The sequence below is a fragment of the Dipodomys spectabilis genome, unplaced genomic scaffold (assembly GCF_019054845.1).
Source record: "Dipodomys spectabilis isolate Male_0828 unplaced genomic scaffold, ASM1905484v1 ptg000125l, whole genome shotgun sequence".
NCBI classification, from domain to species: Eukaryota; Metazoa; Chordata; class Mammalia; order Rodentia; family Heteromyidae; genus Dipodomys; species Dipodomys spectabilis.
In genome coordinates this window covers 16809965-16835172 of record NW_024870802.1, presented here as the reverse complement: position 1 = coordinate 16835172, position 25208 = coordinate 16809965, and the positions used below count along the sequence as shown (strand labels likewise).

Sequence of the window (25208 nt, the reverse complement as noted above, 5' to 3'; positions counted from 1 at the left end):
TGCCCCTGAGTTCCCTGCCTGCCAACCCTCTCATCTCTGTGGTGAGCACATCTCCATGCCTTTGTGAGCCTCCCCCATCCTCTCTCACAGTGGCAACACATAAAGAATGGAGCCTAAGTAGCTCCAGAGCCACAGATTAACAAGGGATAGGCCTGCTTGGAAATTAAAGAGTTTCTTTGTTGAATTCACATTATGCTGGTGTGATTATTGAGGTTAGGAGAGGGCCAGGAGGTACCTCAACCGTGAATAGTGTCCCTCCTAGCCTATTATACTACTAATCCATAAGGAAGTCTTATGGAATATGACTATCAAAAAGTAAGTTCAGCTGAGCACCAGTGGCTCATGCCTGTAATCTATTTGCTTAGGAGGTTGAGATCTGAGGATCACTGTTTGAAACCAGCCCAGATAAGAAAGTCTGTGAGACTCTTATCTCTAATTAGCCTCCAAAAAGTCAAAAGTGGATCTGTAGCTCAAGTGGTAGAGTGCTAGCCCTGAGCAAAAGCTCAGAGACAACACCCGGCCCTGAGTTGAAGCCCTAGGACCAGCAGCACCACAACCACCACCCCTCCCCTGCCAAAAAAAAAAAAGTTAAAGAAAATGATAAAGCCAGGAGCTGGTGGCTCATATCTATAATCCTAGCTACTCAAGAGGCTGAGATCTGAAGATCACAGTTCAAAGCCAGCCCAGGTAGGAAAGGCCATGAGACTCTTATCTCCACATAACCACCAGAAAACCAGAAGTAGAGCTGTGGCTCAAAGTGGTGGAGTGCTAGAGACCCTAAGTTCAAGCCCCACATCAGACAACAACAACAAAAAGGTAATTCCATGCATTAAAAAAAAAACTTCTATAGTAATCCTACTTGCTGTACCTTATCACCTGGGAGAGTGAATGGGTGGAAGATTCTTGTAACCGGTTTCAGAGGAAGAAACAAGAACTCAGTGAACCATTCTGCCACTCCATTCTCAAATGCAGAGGTTTAGTCTAGAGGTCCTGGCTCCAGGTTCAGTGACCTTGAAAAGTTACCTTGATGACCTTCTGGTTACACCAGCCCCCTTGTTTCCAGCCAGCTAAAGATGAGTCTTAACTCATGAGCGAGTAGAACTCACCTCTGCAGACCACTCTCCTCATACCACCTTAGTTCTCTTGTGTAAATGAATTTACAAGAACAAAGCTGATAGCCCCAGCGCCCACACTTCTCACTGGATGTTTATGTACCCCCTACAACCACTGCACAAGCACTGCCCCTACATTTTCCCTAAGTGAATTTAGTTAGATTGCCCAAGACCAGGGAGGCAGGGAATGAGACAGCATAAGCCACCTGGGCTCACTGGTCCCCATCTCCTATTCTGTGTCTTTTCTCTTCAACAGCGTCCTTCTAAGTCCACAACTTGCCTTGTCTCAGATGGAGTACTTGGCTATACCAGATGTAAGTTACAAAGGCCAAACATGTCAAACTCTCTGAAGTGTTCTTTGGGAGCTGTTGTGTCTCCCCACACTAGGAGTTTTGTTCACAAGATAATTGGACCCAGGATGAGAAGCAGGAATAAGTACTGCAGATCATCAAACTGCCACAAATTCTGGCACTTATCTGTAGATAAGAGAACTCAACTCTCAGAGATAAAAGCCTCCCCCTCCCCCAAAATGTCTCTGTTGGTGGGAAATAAAACCAGAATTGAACCTTATCTATCTCATTACTAAAACTCAAATGCCATTACCCACATGACAAAAGTGATACAAGGTCAGGATGACCTCAAAAGGTAATCTTATCCATCATTTATAGCTCTTGTTATAAAATTTTAAAAACTGAAATTTTGAGGGCTAGGGTAATAATTCAGTGAATAGCACCTGCCTATCCACTGAACAACTATATACTACAATATTGGTGAGAAAAAATATGAGGAGATGCATAAAGCTAACCCCACTAAAACAATTTAATGATCTGGAGTCTTGCTTCACAGAGCTGTGAACAAGTGCCTGTTTATTACAAGCCAAAGTAAAATGCTGGATGTGAGATTTTAGGCTGGTGAGTGCCACAGGCACCATGAATACTACACACTTGTGACCATGTTTGCCCCATTATCACAGTGGCCTTTTGAACTAGGGACAGCTTTCAATACATAACTTCACAGTAGGAAATGGGAGTTTTAACCCGTAAGAAGCAAGAACATGCTCCAGGTCTCAGAAAGTCAATGTAGCAACCAGCTTTCCAGTTTGCAACCTGTTTAAGCCAACGATGTCCTTCCTAGGCAGGTGAGGTAACCCTAGCCCAAAATACCCTGTACTTTCTAGAAATGTTTTTTTTTTTTTTAATTGTCTGTCCTGGAGCTTGAACTCAGGGCCTGAGCACTGTTCCTGAGCTTCTTTTGCTCAAGGCTTGCACTCTACCTCTTAATCCACAGCACCACTTCCAGCTTTTTCTGTGTATGTGGTACCAAGGAATCGAACTTAGGGCTTTATACATGCTAGACAAGCACTGTACCACTAAGCCACATTCCCAGCTCTAGAAATACTTTTTAAGACCAAGCTGGATGTCTCTTAATGAAACTTACCTTTGTCTTGCCCATTGCTGCTAGATGCTAAGCCATTCACAACAGCTTTAGAAGTGCCAACATCACATTCTAAAAGAAAGAAAAGGCATGAGGCTATGGCACCATCTACTGAGTCCCACAAGGTACATGGTGCTGGGAAGAGAGTGGAGATACAGCAGAGGAATCCTGTCCTTACATTCCTCTCAGTGACTCTATCCACTCCTCCCTCTGTCCCCCCCCCCCCACCGCCCCACTCCCATCAGCTTTCTCAGGTCTGGGTTAAACTCCCCAGGCCATCATGGGAGAGGTCTGAGAATCACCTGTGGCCTGAATCAGGCAGGGTATAAAAGCTCTTTGGAGATGGAAGTGTGCAATAGGTGATATAGATTCGCTTCCCCCTGGTATGACTGCTTAGCCATCATTTTAATAAAACCTGCCTAGCTCCCTCAAAATGGCACCCATGTCCCACTTGTTAAAGTCATTCTGTCCTATCCATGAAGTGATTTTAGACAGTACCCATCCTTTCCTTTGTCTGTTTTTATTAGCTATAACTAAAGTAAAAGGAATTTTAGCAAAGTGTTTAAAAATCAATAAACCTATCATCTCAAACTTAAGCCAAGTATGCTGTTATTCAACAGCCTCTGCCTCCATTCCACTCCACCCTAGTTGGATGACCGTGGACTAATCATTCACACTGCAGGCCTCAGGCTCCCCATCCATATAATGGAGACAGTAATAAGAGTTCGATCTTTGTAGATTTCCAGGAGAATGATACAAGATCTTGTAATTAAAGCATTTCCCTCAGTGATTGGCAGGTCAGGCCCAAGTTGAAATAAATATAATCCATCATTTTCATGCTGCTTTTTCCAGCATAGGCACAAATATATACTTGCTATGTGGCCACTGTCTTTCCAAATGATCATTTTAGAGTGGCATACCATCCAATCAAGAAAATACACACAGTGTACTTGTGCTTTCTCCACCTTCACAGAGGTGCTATTTTTGTTTCCTTCAAATTAAGATAGAAATTCCCAAGGCGAGGATCATCAGGTCAAAGGCCCAGAGTTTTGGAATCTCCCTAGGCAAAGCTTCCTCCCAACACCTGCCTGAGAGATTCTGAGTGGAAATCCCATGGGCATTGCCGCACCCTTGCCCTTCTTCCAGGCCTGTCTTCCTCCTCCCGCCCTGTAAATGCCAGATGCAGCAACACTGGTAAACCTAAGATTGGAAGAGCAAATACTTAGGTTGCACATCCAAAGTTAAAGAACAATAAAAGCTCCAGCTTTTATTGGTATCAGCCCCTAGGCACTCTCCCTAAGCTTCTTTTGCTCAAGGCTAGCACTCTACCATTTGAGCCACAGCGCCACTTCCCGCTTTTTTCTGTTTACGTGGTACTTAGGAATTGACCCAGGGCTTTATGCATTCTACGCAAGCAATCTGCCACTATGCCACCTTCCCAGTCCATACACATAATTTAAAAGCAGCAAAAGCTGAGTTACAAGTTTCAAAAAGCAGTACTTGGAAGAGGAAGGGTGTGTAGCTTTTTCATATAGAGCCAACATATTTGGAAAGGAGGGAGAAGCCAAGTCCTTCTTTTCACTCTTCACAAATGAGAACAGAGAGAACCTACAGATGGAGAACTTATCCACCATGCCATAGGCACCAGGTTCAGCACTTGAGGAGCATAACTTCATTCAATCCTCATGGTGCTTTAACTTCACCTAGAGTTGTGGGCATGGCACTCAACCTCTTTGTTTCAGTTTTGTCACTTATACTGGGTTGAATGCCTTTCTAGAACCTTGCAGCCCATGCCACACACAGTACAGTATATGAGGCTGGGCTATGGCCCTGAGCTGCTCTACCTCACAACTCTCCAACCATACACAATCCAGCACAACTTCATACTGTAAGGAAGTATGTAAGGAAGTGGAAAGGGCTTGTTTTTAATCTATGAAGGTTTCCAAGTGTACTCAACACACTACAGGGTTAGGAGACCCCTGAATGAGAGACCCACATAGTCATCCTCGCCTTCCCACCAGCCCCCTCACCAGAACCTGCTCAGAAGCAACCAAACAGGGCTTTAGTCTTCAGATGGAAACTTCTGGGCTGGAACACTGACAAATCTTAGCTCCACACCCAGCAGGGATCAGTTCCCCTCTGTCTTCCCTGCCCTGCACTTTCCACCCCAGCCCAAGACTAAAAATATTCAAAACTAACCAGTTGTTTAGATCATGATTTTTAAAAGCATAAGCAAAGCCCGGATGAAGGAAGTATTAGATTAGTTCTCACTCTAGGTCCATTATGGTCAATCTTGTCTAGTTCTGCAGCAGTCACATGGATTAAGAAATACCACTGAGGTGTATACATATGTCAAAATATATCAAATTTCATACTTAAAATAGCTACAGTTTACTGTGCACCAACTATATCTCACTAAAAAGAAGGATGGTTATTGTAAAGATCAGAACATAGTGTTCCCAAAGTGTATATAGCCTATTGAGAGATACTGTAGGTAATCAAAGCATCATTCACAATTTAGGTGGCAACCATGACTTTTCGGCAAATTTTTGGTGCTCAACTAGGTTTTGAGAAATAAAAAATAAAATGCGATTGAGGACTTCAACATTATGTGGGACATCTGGGTAAAGTGCCCAGTTATGTAGATGTGACCAGAGAAAGGCAGGATTGAAAGTGACTTACCAGAGCTCATGGTGGTGTCAGGACAACTCTTCTACAACTGGGGCTCTGACTGCTCTGCAGAAAAACAAACACCACACAATGGAATCAATGAATGGCAGGTTCAAGATAAATCCCCATGGTTTGCATTAAAAGTGCAAACACTGTAACCCTTAATAAACCAGGGCTAAACTAGATGACACTTGGCCAGGCTCCTGGTTTGTGGCTGGTAGTGTACTTTTGTGGCCCTGGGCACATCATTCAACCTCTTTACCTTAGTGTTGCCACCCATACTGGGTTTAGATGCCATCCCAGACCTCCTCTAGTTCTAAGTCTACCAAAAATCTTAAGTTATATGAATGCATGTGGTTGAAGAAGAACACTTAGGAAAGTAGAAAGCACATTTTAGAGGAAGAGGAAGAAGAAGAAGAAGAAGAAGAAGAAGAAGAAGAAGAAGAAGAAGAAGAAGAAGAAGAGGAGGAGGAGGAGGAGGAGGAGGAGGAGGAGGAGGAGGAGGAGGAGGAGGAGGAGGAGGAGGAGGAGGAGGAGGAGGAGGAGGAGGAGGAACAGGGGGGGGGGAGGAGAGGGAGGGGGAGGGGCAGAGGGAGGGGGAGGGGCAGAGGGAGGGGGAGGGGAGAGGGGGAGGGGGAGAAGGTAGTAAAACCACAATACAAACTGATCACCAGAAGTACAAGGAAATGTCCTAAATGCTTTTTGTATGTAAATTCACCTGATCCTTAACCTATGAGGTAAGCACTAATAGTTAGTGAAGAGCAGGTGGCTGTTATACACAGGGGTCTACTTCTGGACTCTGTTTAGTTCCATTGACTAATCTACCCAATAACTCACTGATTTGCCGACTACAGTTTTAAACCATCTTGAAATTAGTAAATAGGAATCTTCTAACTTCATCTTATACAAAATCATTTGGGCTATTTTGAGCCCTTGGTATTTTCATGTGAGACTTTAAATTGTCTTATTAATTTCTACCATTTTTTAAGTCTATTATAATTCTGATTAGGGTTTTGTTGACTCTGAGATCTAGACAAAACTAATACTTTTAGCAATATTGAGTCTTCCAATGCATAAAGACTCAATGGCTTGTTTCTGACTTGAGCTAAGTCTTCCTCAATTCTCTCAGCAATGTTGCATAGTCTTCAAAGTAGAGGTCTTATATATAGTTTGAAGAGTGAGGCCTTACTGAATATATCTGCAGGCTATATAATTAGAAAAGTAAGTCTTTGGGATACACAGAACCTTTACTTATTTAGTTAGCCAGTACTAGGACTTGAACTCAGCACCCTACCCTTTTTTTTTTTTTCTTAAGGCTGGCACTCTACTACTTGAGCCACTGCTCCACTTCCAGGCTTTTGTTAGTTAACTGAAGATAATAGTCTCATGGACTCTGCTGCCCTAGCTGGCTTCAACCCATTATCCTCAGATCTCAACCTCCTCAGTAACTAGGATTACAGGTGTAAGTCACCTGCAGCACTCTTCAGAACCTTGATACTTATAGTCTGAAGACCAGCAGCACTGGCATTAGCCAAGAGCTTAGTAAAAATTAAGGTAGAACTTCCACATCTCTTGAGTAGGAATCTGAATCTTAATGAGATCCCAGGTTGTCTCTTTGTTCTTCAAAGTGTTGGCAGCAATGATGTAGAGGAAATTCCTGGTTCCTTTTGTAATGGGATTGTCAAGATAGGACGTGGGGGTCTGCATCGGAAACATACTTTAGTTTCCTTTTATAACAAGCTGAAATTGGACATTGGTTTCCTTTGGGTTGCTTTGCTCACTGTCTTTGGAACTGCCAGAGTAGAATGGTAGGAATTGAAAGTCCTAAGTCCTCTCAGCCTATATCAGCAGTGACTTGCTTCTGTCACTGGCAAATATACCTGAGTACCATTTGATGTTCACCAGCCGCCTAAGCTGTGAGGATATTTGTTCTTTCAATCCAACAACTCACCACCTGCTGTGTACTACATGGCTTCCAGCCCTAGAGTTATATGCTCAATTTGCCTCTCAGGACCAAAAGGACTGGTTTGGAATCAGCAGCAAAAGCTTCCATTTTAGATGTAATTTTATGATCAATTTTATGATGGTAAGGTTTTATTTACTCAATTTTTAAAGCATGGTTGAAAAACTCTTTGTGATTCAACTGTGAAGGTATCTTAATAGGAACTATTTTTATTCCTTTGCAGTCCTTTCTAACCTTTAGATTCATAAATAGCATTTACACAGTTGTAAGCCAATGTGGACAGCTTTGTGATCTAATTTTTTTAAACAGCTACTTCATGAGCATTTTTCTGGATTTTGACACGGTCAGCGTATCTATTACTTTAATGGTTGTATACTATTTCATTTTAATAGCACTTTATGGTCCATTTACCAATTCCCTCTGTAGAGTTTAGTTTAATTCATCTTAATTTTTAAAATAAGTACAAAGCACAAGGCAACTTAGGCTAGGATAGAAATGAATAGAGATGATGTAGGTATCTTATGAACCAAGCTATACTCCTCAATATAGAAATTACTAACTTCTAAGTGCTAGTCCACTCTTCCTTACAAACTAAAGTAGTTATGGTCAGGGATAAGATTCAGAATATTTAACCATCAGATTTGTGTGTGGCTCATGCCTATAATCCTAATTACCTGGGAGTCTGAGGATCACGATTCAAGGCCAGACTAGGCAAAAAGTTTGCAAGACCTCATCTCAAGCAATAAAAAGCCTGGTGTGGTGGCATGCACCTACCACTGGGTAGGTGGCTACAGCTGGCAAAAAGCAAAACCCTTTCTTGAAAAAAACATGAAAAGCAAAAAAAGGTTCCATATCTTAGCTATAGTAAATAATGCTGCAATAAACATAGTTGTGCTGGTAGCTTTAGTATAGCCTTGTTTGTGATCATTTGGGTAAATGCCCAAAAGTGGGATTGCTGGGTCATATGGGAACTCTATGTGGAGTCTTTTGAGGAACGTCCATACTCCTTTCCAAAGTGGTTGAACAAGTTTACACTCCCACCAACAATGTAGTAGGGTTCCCTTTTGGCCACCTCCCCTCCAGCATGTACTGTTATTAGATTTCTTGACTAAAGCCATTCTAACTGGGGTAAGGTGGAATCTCAATGTTGTTTTGATTTGCATTTCTTTGATATGGAACCAACCCAGATGCCCCTCAGTAGATGAATGGATCAAGAAAATGTGATGTATACACACACACACACACACACACACATATCACATACACACACACACAATGGAATTCTACACCTCCATCAGAAAGAATGACATCACCCCATTTGTTAGGAAATGGAAAGACTTGGAAAAAATTGTATTAAGTGAAGTAAGCCAGGCCCAAAGAAATATAGGTCTCATGGTTTCCCTTTTTTGCAATAACTAGTATATGTCTAGGACAAGCAGAAAAAGTCAAAAGCTATGTACAATTGACCATATAAGATGATGTTAAGTGAAATGAACCCCAAGACAGGGACACAAGAGGTTTTATCTTTGTCGCTGTTCTTCTTAATGTACTTATAATGTACTATGTGATTTTTTTGTTTCTTTTGTATGTTCCTCTCACATGGTATAACTCGTTTTCACTGTATTTGATTCCAGTGCCCTGCATCTTGTATATACACTTCACTTTTCTAATTTGGGGAGGGGAAGGGAAAAAACAAAATGCTTAAATAGGGATACAGGTTGACCCATTTTAACAATGAGATGTACAAAACACTATGTTGAAAACGAAGTTTACAACTTCAGTGGGGGGTGGGAGTGGGGATGGGGGGCAGGGAGTAGTTGGGGAGGTGGAGAAGGGATGGTAGGGGAAAAACAAAGGAGGAGGCAACAATGCTCGATAGGAAATGTACTCATTACCTTACTCATGTAACTGTAACCCCTCTGTGCAGTATTTATACAACAAAAAAGTATAAAAAATTAAAAAAGCAAAAAAAGGATGGGAACATGGCTCAAGTGGTAGAAAGTCTGCCTGTTAACTGCAAAGACCTGAGTTCAAATCCCAGTGCTGCCTACATATATGCCTATAAATATATACCAGCACTTTGTCAGACACATGCTCGCATGTATGTCTGCATGTGTGCGTGTATGTATATGTTTATAGACACACACCATCATTTTTGTTATAAATGTTCACTAGATTGCAGATGTAGATGTAGTAGATTGTAGATTATAGATGTGGCTGACATTGATTACTTAGTGGTTAGGTGGTGACAGGGTAAAAGAGAATAGATACAGCATGTTATGAAACTATTTCAATATTTTAAGAAGTAGTGTGACACCGGTAGGGGGCAATGATAACACAGTAAGCACCAGATCTGCATAGAAATAATTTTTAAGTAATAGGTTCTGTAGCATAGTTCTACTGAAACTACAACAGGTAATGCGGAGAAGCAGGAAAGCATAAAACAAAATGGAAACTAACAGCAAGGGCAGCAGTGGCAGCTGCACCATAACATCCTACTCCGACCACTCCAGGGCCTGATTCTGGCTCTGAGTCTAGCCACCTCAGCTCCCTTGGATCCTGTTTCAGTTCTGAGTGCACCTCTCTAGCCTTCCATCATCTCCTTAACTACCCAGTATCTTGCCAATAAGCCCCTTTTTTCAGTTGGAGGTCATACAAGCTGGGTTCTGGTTATTTGTTAGACAAACCTTTGAGTACTAAAAGATGGGAGGGAGGAGTCTTGAAGATCTCTGAAGAGAAGACCCTTTCTCTCTTAGAAGTGAGGTTGGCCAGACCTCAATCACAAGGACACGACAATGGTTTTTATCTTTAGATCCCCAAGAGCACACTCACAATTTAGGCAGCAAGATGTGCCTAGGCCAAAATCAAGTCCCTGCTGTTTTTTTAGAGATAGTACAAGATGTTTTGATCAGATTTGGAACTGAAGTGTTTGTTTTACATAAAAACCTTTGACACATGATTTATTTTTAAATAAAGCTGTAAAGAATTTGATTGGTGAACTACATGATAGCACATCTTTGGAATGTCTCCCACACATCCCTGCAAAGGAACCAGACACCTTTGGGTAAAAGCCAAAATGAAGAACAGTGTCATCTAGTGGCAGACCATATAACTGCAAGTAGAAGTTATCCCCTAGTGGGTTGCAAGAATCTTTAGTGTCATAGCTAGCGTGGGCCAATGAGGGTCAATCCACCACACTGTTCAACACCTTAGACTGTCTGGCTTTCACATATTTGGTCAAAGCACTACAGTATCAACACAGTCAATCCACTGGAAGAACAAGGTATGAAGTGCTCATAAGGGTACATAAGTGATACATAAGGGTAAGGAACATTACTTCCCGGTCTCTCCCTACTCCACAACCCTATAATTTTAAGACAAATTTTGATCACAAAGAATGAGTAATTACTAAAAAACAAAACTTACAATGAGGTTTCCTACTTAACTAGGTTCAAATAACTAATTGTAGACTGTTTACTAGTCAAGTAAAGAAGGCGGTGCTCATATGGATAGTTTGGGGACTATCTGACTAAGGTGAAACTGAATTTGTAGAAATGAAGTCAAGGTCCAGCAAAGATTCTTGTAAGAGAATGAACCCTTAGTTACCCATTTACATGGCATGCTTCAGCTTTTGTGTGTGATGATGACATGCTTCTACAGTTCCTCCCTGTCCCCAACATCAGTGAGACAGTGTCCATCCTAGCCCTGAGTATGCATTGATACTCAGTCATGGACTTTGCCCTCATCATTATTCAGCCTTGAGAACCTATTTTGCAGTTTCACCTTCGAAATAACCAAGATCTTCCTCAACTACACTGTAGCTGCTTAAAAGGGAGTCAACTCCTCATTCAGACAAACCCAGGATAATACTCACTCTTTCAAATCCAATCTAGAACTTCATTTTATGTATTTGCAGCTACGTCCAACAGGCCACAGAATAATGCTTGGCCTTGTTTCTTTGTACTTTGCTGATCCTACCAGCATGAGAGCCATGTTTCTCCAATTTTTCCACTGCTCCTTCTCAAATTCTATTAATGTCATTTTTCTTCAAATATACTCTCTCCACTATTGGAGGGTGTGTAGAACACTCGTTAGAAAGCCAGAAAGGATAAACAGAGTCGCTAACACTTCCTTTCAAGGAGAAAGAAACTAGGATAAACTTGACCCTGACATTAAATCCAGTGTGGAATCCCAAGACACGGCTGGGGGCTCAGAACACAACAGGCTGATAGTCGTTGTGAACAGACTGATGTTTCTGGAGAGGGAGCAAAAAAAAAAATATATCAGAAAGGCCAACCCCCACATCCTCCATTTCCTCCTGGAATTCCTCCAACTCTGTTTCCGTTCTAGCCAATTATCTGAAATGGCCTTCAGAAAGGCTTCCAGCCAACACATATGGCCAAGTCCAACAGTTCCTGTACTACTCAAGGCTCCATAAGTTTGTCTATCCACTGCTATTATGACAGTTAACTCCTTCTATCTCCCCCAAAACACTTTCTGGTACTAATTTCTAAATATCACTGTGAGTTGACTTACATTGGGTGATGAGTGGAGCCTCCTTTTAGAACAGGGCCTCTATAGTTCCTCTAGTTTATGGGTCATGAACTGGTCCTTGCCACATTCTTACTTCCTTGAAGATTTTCTCTGGAACATTAGAAGTGGAAGGAACTATACAGATACGTTAGCCCATTTCCTTGATTTGAAGGTCTTATAAAGCCCCTGGGGCTATTGATTGGACAACCCTACTCCCTCACTCCCCTGTCACTTCAACCAGGGCAAATGTGCTTTTGATCGTGTGTGTGTGTGTGTGTGTGTGTGTGTGTGTGTGTGTGTGTGTGTGTGTGTGTGTGTGTGTGTGTGTGTGTGTGTGTTGGTACTGGGGCTTGAATTCAGGGCCTCAGGCTCCTGCTTATCTTTTTATGCTCAAGGCTGGCAGTCTACCACTTAAGCCACATCTTCCATTTCCAGCTTTTTACTAGGTAACTGGAGATCAGCATTTCTCAGATTTGTCTGCTCAGCTGGCTTTGAGTCATGCTCCTCAGATCTCAACCTCTTGAATAGCTAGGATTACAAATGTAAGCCATTGGTGCCAGGCTCAAGTCTGATTTTTATTGATTTCATTCAATGATGAAATCAGACATACAGAGACATACGTAAAGGAGAGAAAGAGGGGGAGGGGAGGGAGATGGAGATGGAGACAGAGACACAGACAGATAGGGAGGGAGGGAATAAGTGGGGATAGAAGAATAGATGGACAGACTAAAACAGTGCTTGGTTAAGGAGAGACCAAAATTATCTAAAATGCTGTCTTTGAGGCTGTCACAGGGTTTTAGGATGAGGGGTGTCTCATTTAGGTATGATATAACCAGATCATCCCTTTAGCAAACTAGTCTACTGTGTAATGTCAGTGCAGAAAGACAGAATATATATTGCATGACATATATTGCATGAGAAAGAAGGTATAAGCCGGGCGCCGGTGGCTCACACCTGTAATCCTAGCTACTCAGGAGGCAGAGATCTGAGGATCACGATTCAAAGCCAGCCCGGGCAGGAAAGTCTGTGAGACTCTTATCTCCAATAAACTACTAGAAAAAACTGGAAGTAGCGCTGTGGCTCAAGCAGTAGAGCGCTCACTTTGAGCTGAAGAGCACAGGGACAGCGCCCAAGCCCAGAGTACAAGCCCCACGACCAACAAAAACAAAACAAAACAAACAGAAAGAAGGTATGGATAAGTAGGAAAATGTTCAAAGGTTCAATAAAGTACCTCCTAAAATCACTTCAAATGTCATGCTTGTCGTGCTTTTAGAAAAAAAAAAAAACTGATCTAACAATTCAGGTCCAAGTTTCTTAACATGCCAAAATTGCTCTTCCAGTCCTACCTCAGGCATGTACTCCATTAGCCCCACATTCAGTGTAACACATTTGTCATTCCTACAGGATCCGGACAAGATTTCCCTTGAACAAGTCTTTGCTTTCCTTGTTGTTTCCCACTAATGCCTTCTTGCCAACATTCAAATTTGAAGACCAGTAGCAACAGCCAGACATACTGGCCCAACAAAAATCAAGGACTTTTTTTAAATTTTAGTTTTAGTTTTGGCTTTGATTACTATTAAAAATTATAGAGGTAGAGAATTCCTCTTAATAAGATCTTCTTAGTTAGGCTTTGGTGGCTTACACTTGTAATCTTAACTATGTAGAAGGCTAAGATTTGAGGATCAAGGTTCAAAGCCAGCCTAGGATAGAAAATACTGTGAGACTCTTATTTTCAATTTACCAGCAAAAAGACAGATATAGAGAAGCAGTCTGGTAGAAGAGCACCAGCCTTAAACAAAAATACACAACAAGAACAAAAAGCCTTGAGTTCAAGCCCCAGTACTGGCACAAAATAAGTAAATAAATAAAAATAAGAGGCCGGGAACTGGTGGCTCAAACCTAGAATCCTAGATATCAGAAGACTAAGATCTGAGGATCACAGCTCAAAGCTAGTCCAAGCAAAGTGTCTGAGACTCTTTTATCTCCAATTAACCACCAGAAAACAGGAAGTAGAACTGTGGCTTAAAGAGGTAGAGCACTAGCCTCAGGCAAAAGAGGGACAATGCCTAGGTCCTGAGTTGAAACCCCACAAGCTCCACCAACAAAAACAGATTTATTTATGATAGCAGAATTCAGAAATCTGATACCCCAAATCCCACTAAAATGATCACAGAAGCAGGCCAGACAATAGTCAGATTCAAAGCTAGAACTAGCAGTAAGTCTGGAATCATTCATTCTTTACCATTCACACTTTTGTGAAGCATTTAAATTGACACACAAAATCAATTTCTGCCAATACACAAAATGTAGGCCACGAATAATTTCAAGTCTTATAAATACAATATTATTTGCACTTCAAATAACAGAATTGAGGAGATAATTTGTAACTATATATTGCATGGCATTCAGTAAACATAATAAAAAGAATTAATATCTTTTTCATACAGTATTCATACTACCAAGAAAAATAATTAAGAGTTGTGGAAAAGCTCCTAAAGGAAAAAATGCAGAAGGGAACTGTGGGGAGGGAATGTGGGAGAAAAATGAGAGAGGGGGTAACAATGTTCAACAAGAAATGTACTCATTACCTTACATATGTAACTGTAACCCCTCTGTACATCATCTTAACAATAAAATTAAATTTAAAAAAGGAGAAAACACAAACATACAGGTCCACAATATTGTTCATTTAACTTGATTAGTTTGGGATTTTTTTTCTTGTCTTTAGTTTTTATGATGGCAGTCCTAGGGCTTGAACTTGAGCTGTGTCCCTGAGATTTTGTACTCAAGGCTAACACTCTACCGCTTGAGCCACAGATCCATTCCCAGCTTTTTGGTGATTAATTTGAGATTAGAGTCTCACAGGCTTTCCTGTCCAGGCTGACTTTAAACCATGATCCTAAGATCTCAGCCTCCTGAGTGGTTAGAATCACAGGTGTGAGCCACTGGCACCAGTCTTCTTATTAGTTTTTTAAAGAACAGATTAAAACAGTGACTTTCCATTTTTTTTCTTACATCTGAATATTAGCCTACAAATTAAACAAAAAATGAATACTGAGTGCTGGCATATACAAAGATACTAATTTATCCTACACAGCCAGTGACACTATAAATTGTTACCACTGTGTTTAGCAAGGGGCACCAAAGAACTGTGAACCTTATGCCTTGATGTCTTAGGAAAAGCTAGCCCAAAGAAGGAACCTTATCTGGTAACAAAGTCACACTTACAGAGGGCTTTATGAAAAACAGCGTGAACCTGGAAATATTGTGTTCAATAACAGGACCAATTACCTGCCCCCAGAGCCACTGGCATGCTGTTGAACTATTATTAGAGAGTAGTGGTTACCTGCACTCTATAACCTGGGAAAAGGCTCATTAAAAATTAGGTGAGCTGAGTCTTGGTGGCTCACACATATAATCTGACCTACTTAGAAAGGCTGAGATTAGAGGATCAAGATTCATAGCCAGTCCCGGCAGGAAAATCTAAAAGACTTTTTTTTCAAATTAACCATCAAAAAGCCAGAAATGGATATGTGTTTCAAATGGCAGAGTCCTAGCCTTGAGTGAAAAAAGCCAAGTGAGAGCACAGGTCTTGAGTTCAAGCCCCAGTACAGGAAGGAAGGAAAGAAGGAAGGAAAGAAGGAAGGAAGGAAGGAAGGAAGGAAGGAAGGAAGGAAGGAAGGAAGGAAGGAAGGAAGGAAGGTAGGTAGGTTAAGTGAACAGGGGATAGGTCTGTGTAGCATTTGTAATTATAATACATAAAGCAAACACATGAATTATTTGAAATGAAATATACCTAAATTCTAGTAGTGACTATAGGAGCATGGAATTATAGGTAACTTGTTTCTTTCATTTCTATTTTCTAAGTTATTTATAACGTAGCTATATGAGTCATATGTCCTCATTCTGAAATGTTTCGGGGATCCGAAATTTTTCAGATTTTCAGCTATCTTTTTGGATTTTGGAATATTTGCATACAAAGGAGAACCCCAGAGAAAGAAAAAATTCATTGCTGACTCATAAAGACCTTCTGCATATAGCCTACAGTGTGCTTGCCTTTTGACTGCAATGTCAATGTGTCTCAGGAGGTCAGGTATGGAATTCCCTGCCTGTAGTGTCATGTTGGCAAGTAAGACAGTTTCAGATTTTGAAGCATTTCAGATTGCGGACTTTCAAATTAGGATATTCAAACTGCCATACACTTTTAAAATAAAAATGAAGAGTAATTGTTTCCTACCTCATATTTGGCAGGTAATATACAACTGTATAGTCTTTGAAACTTCTAAAAGAAAACCCTAGGAAACAAGCTGAAAAATGCTAACCATCTTGTCCATGAGGACATGGTGCAATCTCCCAGAGGACTAATAGCAAATACCCCAAGTATGGAATTACAACATTCATCATAACAATTGCTTTTGCTTAATGAAGCCAAGCTATTTCAGTGCAGTTCCTTATGAGGACAAGTGGAGGGGAAATAAAATGATTCAAATGTTCAGCCAAATTTCCTAAAGAAGCAATGGCACCCAAACATTTCATATTAAAAAAGAGTTACAGAACTGCCAGGTGACAACACATAGTCTCTCCCTTACTCTCTAAGCCTAGTGCCTGCCAATTCCCTGCTCCTCCTGAGCTCCTGGCATTCCAGAGCCCTGAGCGCCTTCATAAGCTCTTTATATGTGCATCTCAGGGCACACAAAGTTTTTAAACACACATTGTTAACCAAGAGTCCTACATGCAAAAACTGGCCCATTGGTGTTCCCCAAATATGGTCGCATTTACAGAACCAAAACAAAGCTGTCAAACTGTGGTATTCAGTATATTTGGAACTCTCCACTTAGATAATCTAGATAATTCAACACAGGGCAGACTTTCAAATTCATTAGATAAAACATTGTAGCTCTGTTTCAATTATAAATCCATACCTCAAAATAGGGACAGCTGAGGAGAGAAACATGGAGCTACTTCTTTTAAGGGGTGGCCATACAAGGTCTACCTGTGGAGAAAGTATCTTGAATTCACAGGAGAGTTAAGGCTGGGCTAAGGGCCACCACGTAGGTAGGTGAGAATAAGAAATACTGTGCATGGATGAAAAGCAAGTTGAAGAAAGCTTTTAAAAGGGGGTCTGTTAGAGCTTAAGAACGAAAGGAAAGGTGGGTTTGACATGGCAGGAAAGGTGTTTACTCTCACAGACAATTCATACATAGTTCCCACTCCACTCTTAAGCCACAAAATCCCTAAGGCTACATATTCACCATATCCTACATTATACAAACCTCTACAGTACAGACCATACCATGCTCAAAAATGAGGGAACAGAGGCTCCATTCAGTAAAAAGATGTTCATTCTTTTGCCAATACATAACTTAAATGCCTCAATTCATAATACTGACTTATTTTAAAAACTGCTTGTTTTTCCTTAAGTTTTGACATCTTACTAAAGTACACTAACCTATCCAAAAAGCCAAATACTGAAAACATCTTTTCCAAGAAAGCTTCTCTCCTCAGTGGTATTTGTTTAATAACTGGTATGGAACATATACTCACAGCTGACAACCATTAATCCTTGAACAGGACTCTAGGGACTAAGGATCACTAATATCAAACTAATAAATATGAGACCTTCGCTTCTATTTTTCCTTTATTCTCTACCCCCGCCCCCTCTTTTTTTGCACTAATTTTAAGGCAATTAAAAAAATCAATAATAAAAGTTGCATCCAAGCATTTGAGAATACAATGCAAATCTCTGAAGTGGCTTCTCTTTAAATTAAGACAAAGACACTAAAACACTCAATATAGTACTGAGCACACAGCAAGTATTCAACAGACATTGATAGAAATAAACCTGGAAATAAGTTTGTCATCTAATATCTATCTATCTATTAATACATAAATGATTATGCATATACAGAAGCAACTTAGGTATGTGGCAGGCATAGAACATCCCTGGCTCAGGGGGTATCTGTTGTACACTTCTTACTACAGTGGTTATACATGCTTGGTGGCTGCTGGAAAATAAGAAGCCAGGGCAAGAAGAACCAATCAGAATCAAATTCATTTATGCAAACTGAAAAGTCTCTTAATTTGCCATTGACACTTGTCTATAAGAGGGAAATAATAATTCCTGGCTTAATAAGTTGCTATTAAGATTAAATTTAAGTATATATTATATACATTATATATATACTTAAATATATATACTATATATATATATATATATATATATATATATATATATATATATAAATTGTGCAGGAAAGGAAAAAACATCCAGCAAAGAAAGTGCTAGTCTAGTCCTTTTAATGTTTCCTTTCTTATTTTAAAAGACCAATGACTAAAATCACTAGTCACTTGATCATGAGGTTGATATACCAAACATCAAGCTTTACAAACTGAAGCAGGGTTCAACACCAAGCAATTGGTCTCCAATTATAACTCCATTTAGGCAATAAAAGACTCTTGGTGAAAATGCCTTATGAGATTTTAGAGTTTCCCTCTCTTAAAAGTCAGATCCCAAATGACACGTTTTCTCTCATATGAAGAAATTAGATCTAAAATACACTGGGATATACAGGACTCTAGACATTCATACACAGTGAGATCAAAAAAGGATATACACACATACATACATACACATATTGATGTGAACTCCAAAATATGTAAACAAGAGGTTTCTTTTTTTGACGTTGTGTTTTCTTTTTCTTTCTTCTCAGTGTATGTCTATCTTTGTGGGGGGGAGCACAGAACTGGAGAGGAAAAGTACAGCAGCAGTGCTCACTGGACATTGGACCAAAACAAAACAAAAAAACACATAACAGTCCCTACCTGAAGCAATGCTCCTATACAATGTCTATTCAGAGTATAGGACAAATGATTCATCTTAGGAAGTATTAATTACATTTGCCAATTAAGATAAAAGATGGGGAAAGTGGCTTAGTGGTAGAGTGCTTGCCTTGCATGCATGAGGCCCTAGGTTCAATTCCTCAGCACCACATAAGCTGAAAAAACTGGAAGTGGTGCTATGGCTCAAGTGGTAGAGTGTTAGCCTTGAGCTGAAGAGCTAAAGGACAGCACCCAGGCCCAGAGTTCAGGCCTCACAAGCAACAATAACAACAAAAAAGATAAAAGGTGGAGCCTGCCCATGAAGAACATGGAATAGTGTTTACAGACTGCTCTAAGAATTTTCTAAATAAAAGACTGACAAGCTCCATTACTCATAATAGCTAAATTACGAAATCAGCGTAGGTGCCTAAAAACAGATGGATAAGGAAATTATGGCATATATACATAATAGAGTATTATTCAGTCAAAAAGAAGAATAAAATTGTCAATTCGGGAAAATGAATGCAACTAGAGATCAACAAGTTAAGTGAAATAGGCCAGACTGAGAAACACAAACATCATAGTTTCTCTTGCATATGTGAAATCTAGATTTTTAAAAATCATACATACATGAAAGTAGAAGGGTGACTACTTGGGAGAGACAGCAGTGAGAGGCAGGAAGGGAAAAGGTGATGAGGGCGAGGAATATGATCAAAGTGCACAGTATATATGGATGAAAATGTACTAATAAACCCATTATTTTGTACAATTAATTTTTTTTAATCTATAAAAACTTTTAAATGAATGTCAAGCCTCAAGATGGTCCAACGAAATATCTAAATAGATTTTGACCAAAGTCCTCTCCTGGATGCTTAAAATAATCTTATAGGACTGGTGTGGTAGAGCACTTGCCTAGCACATATGAGGACCTGGGTTCAATCCCCAGCACCTCGAAAAAGTAAGAAGAAAAAATAGAATCTGTGATTCTTACAATATCAACATCTCTATAGAAAGAATTCCTTAGGAGAAGTTAAGGCTAAGTAAAATCATATCTTCCAGAAGAAACTAGGAAGCAACAACACCTACCAATTAACAGCCACCAATCTCAGTGTCACAGTGAGGATTTAAAAATAAAAAACAGGGGCTGGGAATGTAGCTCGGTGGTAGAGTAGTTTGCCTAGCATGCATGAAGCCCTGGATTCGATTCCCCAGCACCACATATACAGAAAAAGCCAGAAGTGGCACTGTGGTTCAAGTGGTAGAGTGATAGCCTTGAGCAAAAAGCTCAAGGATAGTGCCCAGGCCCTGAGTTCAAAACCCATGACTAGAAAAAAATAATAATAAAAATATAATAAAATAAAAAAACAAAAAAAGTGCATCTAGTGCCTGTTACAGCAATAGGAAGTTTTCCATAAATTTTACCTGATTTCAGCAGCAGCAGTAGCAGCATCAATAACATCTGATAGACTCAAAATGGCTTTTTCTGCAGCTGATTGTTCTGAGTAGCAGCAGATGTTCATTTTCATCTGCAGGGAAGCTCTCTCAGGTAATTAAAAAGAATAATCTTGGGCTGGGGTGCGACTCAGCAATAGAGAACATGGTTAGCATGCGTAGCATGTGCTGGGTTCAATTCCCAGCCTACTCAAAAACAATAACAAAAGAATAGCCTGAACTGGGTGCTGGAAGTTCACACCTGTAATCCTAGCTACTCAGGAGGCTGAGAACTCAGGACTGCAATTCAAAGCCAGTGCAGACAGGAAAGTCCATGAGACTCTTATCTCCACTAATCCACCAAAAAAACTGAAGTTAAGCTATGGCTAAGGTGGTAGTAGAGTGCTACACTTAAGCAAAAGAAGCTCAGGAACAATGCCCGGAACACACACACACACACACACACACACACACACACACACACACACACACACACACACACACACACACACACACACACACACACACACACACACACACACACACACACACACACACACACACACACACACACACACACACACACAGAATAGTCTCAGTTCCCTCTTTTTTCAAAAGTCTAAAGTACCTGCTTCCTCTCTCCCCTTTATGAGGTGACATGGCCTGTTTTCCCCAAAAGCACAATTCTTCTGTGACTTTAACTTTTGTAGCAAGCAAAGTAATTTGATTTTCCCTTGCTCTCTTGAGCTTATCCTTGTGATATGTTACTGGAAGGTATCACTTAATTATAAATAAAACGTACTGTCTTTCCAATTCAGAAAGTAGAGCAGGAGAATCAAGGGTCCAGGCCAGCCCAAACAAAACATTATTAGTAAGATACAAACAAACATTTCAATCAACATGACAGGCATGGTGGCCAGTGCCTGGGATCCCAACTATAAAGACAGGACTAGGTAAGAGGATCTGTGACTGTGGCTGGGGAGTGTGGACCCTAGGATCAGAGGAGTGTGCACAATGGACTCTGGGTAGTGTGTTCACTGGTATCTGAGCAGTGTGGACACTGGGATCTGGTTATTGTGCACATTGGATCTGGGGAGTTTGGACACTGTGCTCTGTGGGGTATGGCCACTGGCATCTGGGGAGTCTGAACACTGTAATCTTGGGAGTAGACACTGGTATCTGGGGAGTGTGGACACTGTGATTAGTGAGAACACTATGATCTGGGGAATTTGAACATATGAGTCCATGTACTGTGGACACTGAAACATGGGTAGTATGGTCATTGGGATCTAGGGAGGATGGAATCAGGGGAGTGTGGAACCTGGATCTGGGCAATGTATACACTGTAATCTATGGAGTCTGGATACTGGGATGTGGGGAGTTGGGACAATGTACTCTTTGTTCGGAGTGTGACACTGGTATATGGGGTCTCGTATATGAGTCTACTTGAAAAATAGCTACAGCACAAAAGAGCTGGAGATAGGGCTTGAGTCACAGACTTTACAGCCCAATATCACCAAAGCTAAAAAAGTAAAAAAATTACTGTTTTTCATGTCTTTTGCTAGTACCAAGCCTCTGTCCTCACAAAGTAAGACAGAGTTCCTATAGGCAGGCAATGTCTAGCACACAGCAACAATAGAGCAGGCCAGTTGATGGGAGGGGTTTGTACTAGTAACAGTAAAAGGAAACTCACTGAAAATGTATAGGAACAGGGAAAGTGAGAGAAAGCAAGAGGGTCAATTTAGTTAAATTTATTATATTGCATATGTGAAACATCATGATGAAACCTTTCAACAATTAACCCACACTTAAAAAAAAAAAACCTGAATGATAGAAATGTAAATGAGGTCCTAGGAGAGAAGGAGGTGCAGGGAAGACAGATGGAGGAGTGAATGGGGAGAAATACTTTAAGTAGGAGTGTAAAAATGGAACAGTGAAGCTTGTTAAGATTGGTTTGAGAATGGGGGAAGGTGACAGAGTGGGTGAGTCTTGTTATAAGTATATTCTCCAAGAACCACCAGTCACAATGACAGACAGGACAACAAAAATTGTCTCAGCAAGGCAGAATTTACTTCTTACAGAAGGTTGCACCATCCACCAAAAATCTGGCAAGTAAGCACACAGAATAGGCAGGCTGCTCCCTATTTATCCCTAACACAGTAGGTCCCACCCTTCTGCTCAGATTGGTTGAGCTCAGGTTCACAATCTGCTAGGAATAACCTAGTTTGAAGAGGGTAAAATGTATTTATATAAGGTGACCATTAAAAGACTTTGAAATTGAACAGTACACAATCTCAAAACATATCTAAACCCTCTACTATTTCCTAACAATCTGAGGTGTGTCTTCTGAGGAGTGTTTCAATCCCACTTGTCAGCAACCAGTTAAGACAAAACTTTATCCCAAAGCAGTTCCTCTGTTCCTCCCTCTACTTGCAGATATTGTCTTAGCAGAAAAATCAACAAAGGCCAAGCCAACAGGCCAAAGCAACAACTTTTAAGTAACCCACTTTGACAGAAAAGACTACTTTTCCCATAGTCTGATCAGGGTACACTGCATGCATATATGGAAATGTCAAAATGAAAACCCCTGGTATCACTAGTTGGTGTTAATTTTTAAAATGGGAAGAAAAAGTACAAATGGAAATAATGGTGAGTAGGGGTATGCATATGCATATAGTTTGCGATCTGTACCACAAAATGGCCTTGAACACCAGGTAATAGCATTCTATGCAGCCATGGAATTCAAGGTAAGTTCTTCTGAAGAGAAGTTTCCCAATCAAAATTCCAACTTACTAAAGCACATGGAATGCACAGAGCAGGGGTCATAGGTCAGGGAGGGTATGTGGATGGGATTGACCCAAATCAAGGCAAGGTAGTGGGAGGAGGTACAGACACCCAGACTAACACAAACACTCCCTCAACCAAAAACACCCTCTCTGCCCAGGACTGAAAAGCCACAGGTGACAACATCTACATTTGACTTTTCTTGTAGAAAAAGCAGTGGACATAAAGAACCTGATCCTCTGTGCTAACTCCCTAAATCTCATCCTGTCACTTTTGCCCAGCGGGAAGCTTTTTTTTCTTTTTTCTTTTTTTTGCCTGCCCAATTGCCTTTGTGACTAAAATTCTGAGGAAATAAATGGTATCAAAATCCTTTAGAGGTGTACTAACTTAATAGGGAAACCACAATATAAACCATTAAAATAATCTAAAAAGTAACAGAGTTAGAGATGTTTAAAAAAAAAATCACTCTTGGACTGGAAAGGTGGCTCAGTGGTAGAGTGCTTGCCTTGCATGCATGAGGCCCTGAGTTCGACTCCTCAGTACCACATAAGCAGAAAAAGCCGGAAGTGGCGCTGTGGTTCAAGTGTTAGAACGCTAGCCTTGAGCTGAAGAGCTGAGGTATAGCGCCCAAACCCAGAGTTCAGGCCCCATGACTGGCCAAAAAAAAAAAAAAAATCACTCTTGGAATCTTTAACTACAATTTCCTGCATGGGGAGCAGGAAATGTTTTCCCTTTTTTATTTCACCCTACTTTAACTCTGTTGTACTAAAATAAATCCTTGCTAAAACTTGAGGGGGTGGGAGAAAAAGAGACATGGACTGGGGAGGGAAAGGGAGGAAGAAGACAGACAGATGGGAGGGAAGGAAGGAAGGAAGGAAGGAGAAAGGCAGAAGGAAGGAAGGAAGGAAGGAAGGGAGGGAAGGAGGGATGGAGGGAGGGAGGGAGGGAGGGAGGGAGGGATAGAACAGAACTAACATCCATATTGCAAGGATTAATGGGGTCATTTGCCCAGAGAACACAGTGCTTAGCACAAAGAACTCAATAAATGATGCATATTGACATAATTAGTTTATTTCCCACTTGTCCCATTCTAACTCCAAAAATGGAGAAGAGAGGTAGGTGGAGATCCTGGTTAATAAAATGCTCTCATTAGTCACTCTTTTACTATAACAATTTACTGGATTTGGCATGAAGGAGGCAAAGGCACTGCCAGGAATGAATGCTTTTTTTTTGCCTCAGGCAAAGAAAAAAATTAACACAAATTTTGATAGTCCCACACAAGACCTTACATTTATGTAAAAGTTTGTAGGTTATACTGTACCTCTGGCAACACATATGACACAGACTGACCATTGAGTTTAACAAGAGGGAGGAAGGGAGGAAGGGAAAGAGAGAGGGAAGAACAATTCGGGATCACTATGCAAATTCACCAAAAGGTTTACTTTATTTTTTTCAAGAGTGAATACTGACAAAAAAAAAAATCCCAGGGACCAGAGAAGTTGCATGTATATGTAATTTAAATACATTACTAGTTCGCTGTTAGTTATACTGAAGTCCAAAGAACAGAGAGAGGAGCAGGTGATCTCAGGAGAGAAGGAAGAGGGAGTAAGAGGGAGAAGAGAAGAAAAAAGAGGGAAGAAGGTAAGAGCACAGTGCAGTCTTTCTTTAAGGTTTCATAGGCCAAAATTCAGAGCATCATAGGATTTCAATTGCTAAAATATCATGAGCCCTAAAGACTGGCTCAATCTTCTGACAGGAGAAACACAACATGCAAGCACATACCTGTCCTGAAACACAAAAAGCTGCCACTCTGCCAAGCCCTTCCAACAGAGGAAGGGGTAACCAAATCAGCAATAGATGTTATAGTGATTGTGTGTGGTCCTTTTCTTCTTTGCAGACAGGCATCTATATCTTAAGTCACAAGAACTAAGACAGTATTGTAAATAGTGTTAGGGACAGTGTGACAACATATACCTGTAATCCCAGCTACTCAGGAGGCAAAAGTAAGAGGATCAGGATTCAAGGTTAGCCAGGCAAAGTTAACACCCTCTCTAAACAAACAAAAAGCAAAAGGACATAAGGGATATGATTCAAGTTGTGGAGCATTTGCCTATCAAGTGTGAGGGCTGTGAGTATAATTGCCAACACAGTGACAAACAGAAGTCTTAAAAACTTTACAGTGACCAAGTTCCAGTGGCTCATGCCTGTAATCTTAGCTACCTAGGAGACTGAGATGTGAGGATCATGGTTCAAAGCCAGCCCAGACAGGAAAGGCCATAAAACTTCTTAACTCCATTTAGCCACAAAAAGCCCGAAGCAGAGCTATGGCTCAAGTGGCAGGGCCCTAGCCTTGAGCATAAAAGCTCAAGGAAAACACCCAAAGTTCAAGTCCCAGAATTGTCAGGAAAAAAAAATTATAGTGGCATTTCCTTCTCCTATAAAAAATAAAAATAACAATCATC

The 25208-nt window shown here is 40.6% G+C and overlaps 1 protein-coding gene across 3 annotated transcripts in view; it reads right to left on the bottom strand.

Annotated features, from left to right (window-relative positions):
* Sorbs1 (sorbin and SH3 domain containing 1) overlaps window positions 1-25208 on the bottom strand; it is a 237579-nt gene that overhangs the window by 105622 nt on the left and 106749 nt on the right. For all 3 annotated transcript variants that reach the window (XM_042689233.1, XM_042689234.1, XM_042689236.1), the window contains exons 3-4: window positions 5229-5282; window positions 2550-2618 (exon numbers count right to left, since the gene is read on the bottom strand). In XM_042689233.1, the coding sequence (XP_042545167.1) occupies window positions 2550-2618; window positions 5229-5238 (79 nt within the window). In that variant the 5' untranslated portion in view covers window positions 5239-5282. The remainder of the gene's footprint in view (window positions 1-2549; window positions 2619-5228; window positions 5283-25208) is intronic.